Consider the following 12,304-nt stretch of genomic DNA (forward strand, 5'->3'; position numbering starts at 1 on the left):
TATGAGCCCTGACTGACCCCCAGGGGCTGATGGGTGGGGCCAAAAAGGGTTGAATTGACTGAAATTTCAAAAATCTTCTTCTCAAGACCCAGATATGGTAGAATCAAATACTCTTCATAGATGGAAGGGTCTTAAGGTGCTTTACCAAAATTGTGAATTTCATGACCCTGGGGTCTTGCGTTTCCCCCTGGGGAAGGAGGGGGGGGCAAAATTTGTTATGGTTTATAATTGCAAATGATACTTTAAATGGTACATGTTGATAACTTGATTGGAATTAAAAACCTAAGTTGACAGTTTGATACTTTGTAAATTTTGAGCCATCCCTACCCCCAAGGGCTGTAGGGTGGGGCCCAATGAAGTATGTGTGCTAAAATAAAATTTCTTCATTTTCCTTGTTTAGAATCAGAGGTGCTAGTTTCAAATACTTTTCAGTCTTAAATCTGCATGCTAGATGTTGAATAAGGTGGTTTTATTGTTTTTTGTCACTTTGAATAATATTTCTGTTCATGTTAAAAACGAAAATCAACTCTCTGTATAAATATATCAGGTGACCGTTAAGGCCCATGGGCCTCTTGTTTATTGAAACACATCGTTTAGTATTGGATCCTCCATGTGTTTTTTGGCGATATCGTCGGACGTTAAAGCAGGTCCAAACTGTTCTGACACTTGGGTATCAGTTCTAGGAAATGCCGATAAAGACTGCGTCGGAATTAAAGTTTCCAACTGTGTCAATCTGACGTTATCACTTTCTTTTTTTAAAACATCACCAAATTATCCCTGAAAATGTGTCCGCTAGAGGTGTTTCAACTGTTTCCCCTTGCTGTAGAAAAATCTGCCTCGTTCAAATAATCCGACATCGGTCACAGAAAATGAATACACTTAACTTCACCTAGCCCCATTTCAATCAATGGAATCCAATATCCAATCAAGATCGCAAGCCGGCCTTAATTGGTATATAATTGACTCCACCCCATATTCATTCAGCACACGTGACAGGTGCCAAAGGGTGGGGGGGGGACTTTGTGTTCATATACTTTGTATTTGGTGACGTCTAAATCCGTTAGATATTTTAAGATTTGCCTTGCTTAGGAGGGTTGGTGATAAAACAGTTGATGTTATGGTTTGCATGTGTATAATATCCGAAAACGGCCTTAAAAGTTTCATTAAAAAATATATCACGGTGGTCGCCTCGTGCACTGGCACAATTAGCGAAAGTAAAACATGATTGGCCATTTGAGTCTGCTGTTGGCGAAAATGCCTATGAGGAGGCTTTAATTTAAATTACTGCAGACAATAGGGAAAAAACTTTGGCGATAGCTGTTTCTTGAGCAATCGCTACATGTAAACGTTATGCCCCCGGCATCGCTGTTCATTCAGCCGTGACATCCTAGTACATTTCAATGGCAAGGTCAGGTATTGGAACTGTTTTCACGACACAGCACGATGTCGGCAATTATCCAATTATGGCTACATTGTCTTGTTCTGAGGGTGGTCTGTGGAGAACAATGGGGTAAGTCAGTTTACGAAACAAAAGGTCTTTTCTCCAAACAGCGTAAGTGAAGCCATCCGTCCTGTTGGTATTGAGATATACTTTCAACCCTAGAAATAAAATATTCCTGAACGGCCCAGTAGCTTTTGACCAAATTTAGTCAGAAGCTTCTTTGAATGGGGGGGGGGGGGCCAATAGGGGAAATATAGCAAATTCTTTCTGTAGGAATGAAATGATATGTCCATGTGGAACAAATTTTGTATAAATGGTGGGTGTGGCCCCCCTGGGGACTGCGGGGCGGGCCCAATAGGGGAAATATAGCAAGTTCTTTAGAATCCTTCTTCTTCTGTAGGTATGAAAGGATTTGTTCCATATTAAGTCTGAATCATCATTGGGTGATGGGGAACCAATTTTGTATAGATGGTGGGTGTGGCCCCCCTGGGGGCTGAGGGGTGGGGCCCAATAGGGGAAATATAGCAAATTGTTTAAAATCCTTCTCCTTTTGTAGGAATGAAAGGATTTGTTCTATATTTGTTCAGAAGCATCCTTGGGGGAAGAGGAACCAATTTTGTATAAACCGTGGGTCTGGCCCCCCAGGGGCCTTAGGGGTGGGCCCAGTAGGGGAAACATAGCAAATTATTCTTTAAAATCCTTCTTATTTTGTCTGAATAAAAGGATTTGGTCCATATTTTGTGTATCCTTGCGTAAAGGGGAAAACATGTTGTATAAACGGTGGGTGTGCCCCCCCCCCCTTGGACCTGAGGGGCGGGCCCAATAGGGGAAATATAGCAAATTCTATAAAATTCTTCTTCTTTCACAGCGGTCAAATATGTCAAACGCTTCAAACGACTTCTTCTGATGAACTAAAAGGTATAGAATCTTCATACTTGGCTGGTGGCTTCCTGGGATGGAGCCCAACAAAGTTTAAAAAATGGAAATGACCTTGACCTACTTTCAAGGTCACAGGAGTCGGATATGTCGAACGCTTAGAACAACTTTTTCTGAAGAACTGGACGGTATAGAACCTTAATATTTTGCTGGTTATTTCCTGGGAAAGCGTCAAACAAAGTTTGCGAATGAAAATGACCTTGACTTACTTTCAAGGTCACAGCTTTCAAATATGTCGAACGGTTCAAACTACTTCTTCTGAAGAATTAAAATTCATAAAATTTTAATATTTGGCGGCTGACTTCCTGGGATAGAGCTTACCAAAGTTTGCGAATGAAAATGACCTCAACCTACTTTAGAGGTCACAGAGGTCAACATTTTAAAGGATTTGTTCTCAAGAACTAAAAGGAATGGATTCATAAGATTTGGCTGGTAGCATTTTGGAATAGAGCTAACCAATTTGAGAAGGAAAATGACATTGACTTTCTTACAAGGTCACAGGGAAAAATATGTCAAGCAACTTCTGAAGAAGAATAAAAAAGCATAGAATCTTGTAAAAATATTTGGCTGGTAGTTTCAACAGATGGAGATGAAAAAGTTTGCGAGGAAAATATTTGTAGTGCAATATAATCCTTAATGAGAATATTTTGCTATGATTGCTTAAATATTCAGGTGAGCGATACATATAATATAAGATATATATAATAATCAATCTGGTAGCAACCGTAAGCCCTCTCCAAACCTGCATCAAAACACATCGATGTCTGATATGTCATTATAAATACACTAAAGTCAGAGCATTGTTTTTAACTGACGGGCTTGAACAACGGTACAGTATCACCACAGGTAAGCCAGGCTTTCTCACCAAATCTATTAATAGACCTAGGGGCCAGAGCGGGGCCCCAAAGGGAAAATTAACTAATATTTCAAAAATCTTCTTCTCCAGACTCATAGGTACTATAGTCATTTTCTCTGCGTGGATGGAAAGATCATTAGGGGCTTTATTTGAATTGTAAATTTCAGGACCCCCGAGATATCCGTTCTCCCTTGGGGAGGGGGTAAAGTTTACTATAGTTTATATAGGGAAACAACACTTTAGGGTATATTTTGACAATTTTCTGTTGAAAATTATTCTTACTTGGTGATAATTTTCCTTGGAGGAAGATTGTTTTAAATTGTAAAATTGGGATTCCTACCCCAACCCTAGGGGCCAGGGCGGGCCCCAAAGGGTGACGGATGACAGTATTACATTGTAAATTTGGAATTCCTGCCCCATCCCCAGGGGCTAGGACGGGGCCCCAAAGGGAACATTTACCAATATTCTAAAAATTCTTATTCTTTGATGACATGACAAGTATTGTATTTCACTTAGTTTACATGCTGATTTCCACATCACATCTAAACAATAAAATAAAGCTACCAGTACCTATGATATAACTCGGGTGACCGCTAAGGCCCTTGGGCCTCTTGTTATTTTTCTAATTAAAAGTATCACTACGCTTACTTCCTGTATACCAATATGACATAATTAGTATCAAAATAACAGTAATTATATACACTGTACACTATCGTAATTCATTTTCAAAACAACATTCGCCTGTGACACATATGTCATTTTGTTAGGATAACCTGGTAGTATGCAAGGAGGTCCACTACGGTTTTCGGCAGTAATTATGAATAATCATTTATGCAGTTATTGATCATATTTATGTATCTACATATGGCAAAAGAATAAAAGAAATCAAAGTGGGGGCACAAATGTTGATCCCACCTTTGGATTACTTATTGCGAAAAAGAAATTAGTGCTTTTCGTAAATTGTGCGAAAATATTATGAGAGAAAACAATTTGTCAAATCAACAAAATTCCAGCCTCTGTTTTAATCAAGATGCAATATGGCATATCCAGCTCGATGATCAGTTCACAGGTCACAGATCTTGGGGACAGAAAACGACCCTTTCTTATACATCATCTTGTCAAAGTGTTTGGTAAATAAAAAAAGTTATTGATTCAACACAAATATTTTAAAACAATCATGGTGAGAGGTCAAATCACCATAAATTGTTTTAACGAAGAAATTTTATTAGTTTGGAAAAGTTTTCAGTCCAAGCTTGCCGATCTCCACGCACCGGAAATATGTCAGGGTGTCCTCTCAGAGATGTGAATGATGTCTATTTCTTTGAGAAACACTAAAGACCTGAATATATAAGATACATTTGAATTTTCTGATTTATGACTTCTAATTCTATCATCTCTAGATGAAGCTATTATATGGGTAAAAAAACAAGGAAAGAAAAGGATTTGTGGTGTTGACAAAGTTTATTGACACTGTTAATTAAAAAGATAAAGTAGAAGAATGTTAAATTTATCAAAGACTCTGTTATTCCTCGAGTTTGCTAAAGCCAATTCTTAATCGCTAAAGAAAAATATGGGGTTTTAGCAAGATTGCTAAAGGAAATTTTGATCTAGAGTTTGCGCTCCGTTTACAGAGCCTGATCATCACTGATGCACAGTGACCAGGTAAGGCGGACAGAGCAGCAACTTCACAGATGAGCCCTCTGGGGCAGTCAAGAAAGTACCCAACAAACAATAGGCCCCTGGAAAACTAAACGGCAGCCCTCAAAACACTGCCCATGAAAAAAAAACACTCTGTATGAAAAATAAAAACTCGGTTTGAAAAGTAAACGTTCAGTTTGAAAAGTAAACTCAGTTTGAAAAAAAATGCTCAGTTTGAAAAAGTAAACACCTGGTTTGAAAATAAAACCAGCAAGTTTCCAAAACTAAACTGAATTATAAATTATACCATTACTATGGCATATAAATGGTAACCCAAAAATGAAATACAACAAAAATGAAAAATTTCAGTACTTTGCAAGCTAAACACAAAAATTAAAAAAATAAACTGTTTAGGTCCCTTTGTGTATACCTGTGTTAGTTCGAGGGTTTGTCATAATGCCCTTTGGCAATAACATTCACAGGTAAGAGAAGTAGGTTATTACATTTGTAGCTTACCTGCTTTTTGTGTCGCCTGCAAACGCGAGGCGACATATAGGTATTACTTTGTCGGCGTCTGTTGCATCATCCGAAACAAGGTTTCCATGGAATAACTTGAGTTCCCTTTGGTTGTTGCATACCAAAATAGCTCAGAAGAGTTTCAAATTTCAGAAGTTTAGGTGCATTATTGGTGGAGTTACATATATATGCCCCTTTTATTGCCAAATAAAGGCATTGTGTAGTAAATGCAAGAACGTTTTTATCTTTTAATCAATTCCTTTCAAATCATCGACAGTGATTCATTTACATATTTTGTTGCCACTTTTAATTAAAATATGTTAATTGTTAGAGTGCTCCAAGTTATTGTAAATTAAATACAACATGGCTCAAAGTGTTTAGTCAAGGTTTTAGATCTATTCTTTTGTTTAGACATGGAATTAAAGTAGATTGACTGAGTTAGTTATAAGTGTGATTCGACCAATAATACAGTAGGCGGCCTCATCAACTGTTAATTCTACTGGTCAGGCATCTGTATATTGACCATTGAAAAGCCATTCTTAAAGTGTTTGTTCCAATTAGTAAAACTGGCCTTATAAATATCGTCCAGTTTGTGTAAATGTTACTACAGCGTCTTGCTAGTGGGTGGTCATCATTCTGTCACCGTTCAGACACTGTCTGTCATATGTTCGGTCACACAAAAAGTGGATACTTGCCCGTAATTATAACTCTATATATTGCAGACTTCTCATTTTCATCACCATATAGAACAAACAACCAAACTTCATTATGATAATATTTTTCTCTTCTTTTTTTTAGGATCCATGGTTATTATGGAACATAGAAATACATATCTCCTGCTGTTCTGCTGTTTTTTCTTGAGAGGAAGTGAGTATTATAAAACTGTCTGGTACAGGGTTGGGTCTTTTTTAATGATTCATTGCCAATTGAAAAAAAATGTTTGATTTTTAAGCCAAAATAAAAGAAAGGTTGTTTCAGGTAACATGCCTGAAAAAAATAGTAATTTTATTGTCACTAATTTTCAGCTCACCTGGCCCAAAGGGCCAAGTGAGCTTATGCCGTGGAGCGGCATCCGTCGTCCGTCTTCCGTCCTTCAACTTTTTCTTTTGAACGACTTCTTCTGAAGAACTGTAGGACCTAGGGACATGATATTTGGCCAATAGGTACCTGGGATGGAGTGCTATAAAGTTTCCTCATTAAAATGACCTTTACCTACTTTCAAGGTCACTGGGGTCAAATATGTTAAAAAATTCAAACATCAATATCCCGAGAACCATTTGAACTACAGTCATGATACTTGGGTATGTTATGAAGACCAGCAGTGGGAACATTTTTCTCATTAGCTCACCTGGCCCGAAGGGCCAAGTGAGCTTATGGCATGGTGCGGCGTCCGGCGTCCGTCCGGCGTCAACTTTTTACTTTAAACAACTTCTTCTCAGTAACCAAAAGGCCTAGGGTGATGATATTTGGCCAAAAGCATGCTGGCATGAAGGGCTACCAAGTTTGTTCAAATGAATGACCTTGAATCATAGTCAAGGTCACTGGGGTCAAATATGTTTAAAACCTTTACACAACTTCTTCTGAATAACCGAGAGGCCTAGGGTGCTTAAATTTGGCCATTTACATGCTGGGATGAAGGGCAACCAAGTTTGTTCAAATAAATGACCTTCATCATTTTTCAAGGTCACAGGGGTCAATATATGTTTAAATCTTTAAATGATTTGTTCTGTATAACCAAAAAGTCCAGGGTAATGATATTTTGCTAGAAGCATGCTGAGTTGGAAGACTATGAATTCTGTTCAAACTAATATCCTTGTTCTACATTTAAGGTCACGAGTGTCATATGTTTAAATATTTTAATAGGTTCTTATTAATCAAACACCAATATTCTGCCTGTAGTTGTATTTTAGTCCACTTTTAAGATAACAAGTGTGAAATTAATACCAGGTGAGCGGTTCAGGCCCATTGGGCCTCTTGTTTACAGTAATGAGGTCAAAGGTGAACTTTAAATGCTTTTAGGGGGTCAAATGTCAACTTTGATTAAAAGCTTGAACAATCTTCTCAAGTTCCATAAGGCCCAGGGTCATGTGATTTGGCTAGTAGGTACCTGGGATGAAGTGCTATAAAGTTTTGTCATTAAAATGACCTTGACCTTATATTAAGGTCACAGGGGTCAAATATGTTAAAAACTTCAAACAACAATATCCTAAGAACCATTTGAACTAGAGTCATGATACTTGGGTATGTTATGTAGACCAGCAGTGTGAATATTTTTTCGGTAACAGAAATGAGGTCAAAGGTCAACTTTAAGTGCTAGTCGGGGTCAAATGTCAACTTTGATTAAAATCTTTAACAATCATCTTTTCAAGTTCCATGAGGCCCAGGGTCACGATATTTGGCCAGTAAGTACCTTGGATTGAGTGCTATAAAGTTTCCTCATTAAAAAGACCTAGACCTGCTTTGAAGGTCACAGGGGTCAAATATGTTAAAACTTTCAAACAACAATATCCTAAGAACCATTTGGACTAGAGTCATGATACTTGGGTATGTAATGAAGACCAGCAGTGCGAATATTATTTTCAATTACAGTAATGAGGTCAATGGTCAACTTTAAATGCTAGTCGAGGGTCAAATGTCAACTTTGGTTAAAAGCTTTAGCAATCTTCTTCTCAAGTTCCATAAGGCCCAGGATCATGATATTTGGTCAGTAGGTACCTGGGATGGAGTGCTAAAAAGTTTCCTCATTAAAATGACCTTGACCTTATTTCAAGGTCACAGGGGTCAAATATGTTAAAAACTTTAAACAACAATATCCTAATAACCATTTTAACTAGAGTCATGATACTTGGGTATGTTATGTAGACTAGCAGTGCGAATATTTTTTCAGTTACAGAAATGAGGTCAAAGGTCAACTTAAAGTGCTAGTCGGGGGTCAAATGTCAACTTTGATTAAAATCCTTAACAATCTTCTTCTCAAGATCCATAAGGCCAAGGATCACGATATTTGGGTATGTTATGTAGACCAGCAGTGCAAATATTTTTTTCAATTACAGTAATGAGGTCAATGGTCAACTTTAAATGCTAGTCGAGGGTCAAATGTCAACTTTGGTTAAAAGCTTTAACAATCTTCTTCTCAAGATTCATAAGGCCCAGGGTCACGATATTTGGCCAGTAAGTACCTGGGATGGAGTGCTATAAAGTTTCCTCATTAAAAAGACCTAGACCTGCTTTGAAGGTCACAGGGGTCAAATATGCTAAAACTTTCAAACAACAATATCCTAAGAACCATTTGAACTAGAGTCATGATACTTGGGTATGTAATGAAGACCAGCAGTGCGAATATTTTTTTCATTACAGTAATGAGGTCAAAGGTTAACTTTAAATGCTAGTCGGGGGTCAAATGTCAACTTTGGTTAAAAGCTTTAGCAATCTTCTTCTCAAGTTCCATAAGGCCCAGGATCATGATATTTGGTCAGTAGGTACCAAGGATGAAGTGCTATAAAGTTTCCTCATTAAAATGACCTTGACCTTATTTCAAGGTCACAGGGGTCAAATATGTTAAAAATTTCAAACAACAATATCCTAAGAACCATTTGAACTAGAGTCCTTATACTTGGGTATGTTATGTAGACCAGCAGTGCGAATATTTTTTTCATTACAGAAATGAGGTCAAAGGTCAACTTAAAGTGCTAGTCGGGGGTCAAATGTCAACTTTGGTTAAAATCTTTAACAATCTTCTTCTCAAGATCCATAAGGTCCAGGGTCATGATATTTGGGTATGTTATGTAGACCAGCAGTGCAAATATTTTTTCAATTACAGTAATGAGGTCAAAGGTCAACTTTAAATGCTAGTCAGGGGTCAAATGTCAACTTTGGTTAAAAGCTTTAACAATCTTCTTCTCAAGATCCATAAGGCCCAGGGTCACGATATTTGGCCAGTAGGTACCTGGGATGAAGTGCTATAAAGTTTCCTCATTAAAATGACCTTGACCTACTTTCAATGTCACAGGGGTCAAATATGTTAAAAACTTCAAACAACAATATCCTAAAAATCATTTGGACTAGAGTCATGATACTTGGGTATGTTATTTAGACCAGCTGTGTGAATTGTTTTCTTTATTACAGTAATGAGGTAAAAGATCAACTTTAAGTGTAAGTGGGGAGTCAAAGGTCAATGTGTGTTAAAAGCTTTAAAATTAAAATTTTAAGTTTCAGACAACAACATCTTCAGAACCGTTTAGAGATGTTAAAATGTCTTGTGTTCTAGTTGGTCTTAAGTTACCTTCCGTATTTTACCGCCAAAAAGCCCCCTCTCTCAAATAAGCCCCCTCCCCACTTTGGTAAATGTCCCGGGAACAGGGTGGGTGCCTGCAGCAATTAAGCCCTCTCCCTAATATTGTCTCCATCTCAAAAACAAATGTATGTCAATTTTTGTCTCTGACATAAGCAAATTAGCTTAATGGATGCAAATCAACATAAACCCAAGTTTAAATACTACAAATAACTTTGTTTCTGAATTAGACACAATAGTAAATAGCATTTAGTGACATGTACTCTTTACCGAGTACTGTGATTCTGTATTGGTTTTTAGCTCACCTGTCCCGAAGGGCCAAGTGAGCTTATGCCGTGGTGTCGCGTCCATCGTCCGTCCGTCGTCCCGCGTCAATATTTTACTTTAAACAACTTCTTCGCAATAACCGAAAGGCCCAGGGTACTGATATTGGCCTGTAGCATACTAGGATGAAGGGCTACCAATTTTGTTCAAATGAATGACCTTGATCCACTTTAAAGGTCACAGGGATCAAATGTTGTAAAATCTTCAAACCACTTCTCAATAACCAAAAGGCCCAATGTACTGAAATTGTGCCAGCTGTAGCATGCTGAGATGAAGAACTAGCAAGTTTGTTTAATTGAATGACCTTGACCCACTTTCAAGGTCACAGGGGTCAAATATGTTAAAATCTTCAAACAACTTCTTATCGATAATCAAAAGGCCCAGGGTACTGATATTGGGCCTGTAGCATACTAGGATGAAGGGCTACCAATTTTGTTCAAATGAATGACCTTGATCCCCTTTAAAGGTCACAGGGGTCAAATGTTGTAAAATCTTCAAACCATTTCAATAACCAAAAGGCCCAAGGTACTAAAATTGAGCCTGTAGCATGCTGAGATGAAGGACTACCAAGTTTGTTTAATTGAATGACCTTGACCCACTTTCAAGGTCACAGGGGTCAAATATGTTAAAATCTTCAAACAACTTCTTATCGATAATCAAAAGGCCCATTGTACTGATATTTGGCCTGTAGCATGCTGGGATGAAGGGCTACCAATTTTGTTCAAATGAATGACCTTGATCCACTTTAAAGGTCACAGGGGTCAAATGTTGTAAAATCTTCAAACCATTTCAATAACCAAAAGGCCCAAGGTACTAAAATTGAGCCTGTAGCATGCTGTAATGAAGGACTACCAAGTTTGTTTAATTGAATGACCTTGACCAACTTTCAAGGTCACAGGGGTCAAATATGTTAAAATCTTCAAACAACTTCTTATCGATAATCAAAAGGCCCATTGTACTGATATTTGGCCTGTAGCATGCTGGGATGAAGGGCTACCAAGTTTGTTCAAATGAATGACCTTGACCCACTTTCAAGGTCACAGGGGTCAAATGTCGTAAAGTCTTCAAACAACTTCTCGATAATCAAAAGGCCCATGGTACTGATATTTGGCCTGTAGCATGCTGGGATGAATGATTACAATGTTTGTTCAGTTGAATGACCTTGACCCACTTTCAACCTAATGTCCTTGTTCAACATTCAAGGTCACAGGCGTCATATGTTTAAATTTTTAATAGGTTCCTATGAATCAAACACTGATATTCTTCCTGGAGCTGTATTTTAGTCCGTTTTTAAGATTACAAGTGTGAGATTTAATACCAGGTGTGCGATGCAGGCCCATTTGGACTCTTGTTTTTTTAAAGAATTATGTATTCATGAGTGAAGATGAATATTTCAACACATGATTATGGAATATGATGTAAACATAACAAAATATCAAGATATCTAGATGACTTAACTTAAAACAAAACATTGTTCTGTTGCTGAAAGAACACCATGCTTTCGTTTTTTAACCGGTTGTGTATTTTGCAGATTTCATTGAAAAACGAAACATGTTGCTTGTACCAAATCCATTATATCTATAGTCTGTACTGAAGTAGCAAATTATGAATACATTTTAAAATACATTTATGAGTTGTAACAGAGAGGTAAAATCATTTTTTTTAATTGATATTTTTTTTTCATATCAAATCTTTCTGTCAAGGTCAGTTCGTTCATATTGCCATTCTGAAAGTGTCAACAAAGAACCTGGATTCCTGGATCAAATACATCGCGTTTTGGAAGACTTTTGTCCATAAAAACATGTCTCTTGCTCATAATGCTTGCAATCTGCATACCGATAAGTTGTTGTGTTGTTTTTGTATGATTAAGACAATGGTTTTGTGTTATTTCAGCCTTGTATACTCAAATTTCTTCATAGTACGGTATATATTCAAATCATGTAATGGCGCTAGCCAAACACCAGAGAGCCTGGTCGTCGTGCTATTAATTTTTTACACCTCTGAATGTTGGTATTGTGTCTTAACGAGTACTGATTGACTTATCAAATTGACAAATTGGTGATAGAAAATAAGTTAAGAAAAACAACAGCACCATCAGCTAATCAACTTTTGGTGACTGTTATAAAATATTCAACAACATGAACAACTACAGTGGATAAGTACATGATATTTAGTGTAGTCATAGATCAAAACAGTGGTATATATCCAAGATGGCGGACATTTGTGAACAGGGGGGTTGCTCGCAATTAATCCCCCTTCCAACTTTTGGCCCATCTTTTTTCTCAGGAGGGGTGGGGGGGTG

General features: G+C 37.6%; 1 protein-coding gene across 1 annotated transcript in view; it reads left to right on the forward strand.

Annotated features, from left to right (window-relative positions):
• Positions 1-12,304, forward strand: part of LOC110448681 (cell wall protein DAN4-like) — a 113,173-nt gene that overhangs the window by 59,318 nt on the left and 41,551 nt on the right. The window contains exon 2 of the mRNA XM_021495064.1: positions 6,186-6,254. Within this exon, the coding sequence (XP_021350739.1) occupies positions 6,191-6,254 (64 nt within the window). The 5' untranslated portion in view covers positions 6,186-6,190. The remainder of the gene's footprint in view (positions 1-6,185; positions 6,255-12,304) is intronic.

This window comes from Mizuhopecten yessoensis, unplaced genomic scaffold (genome assembly GCF_002113885.1).
Source record: "Mizuhopecten yessoensis strain PY_sf001 unplaced genomic scaffold, ASM211388v2 scaffold4131, whole genome shotgun sequence".
Taxonomy (NCBI): domain Eukaryota; kingdom Metazoa; phylum Mollusca; class Bivalvia; order Pectinida; family Pectinidae; genus Mizuhopecten; species Mizuhopecten yessoensis.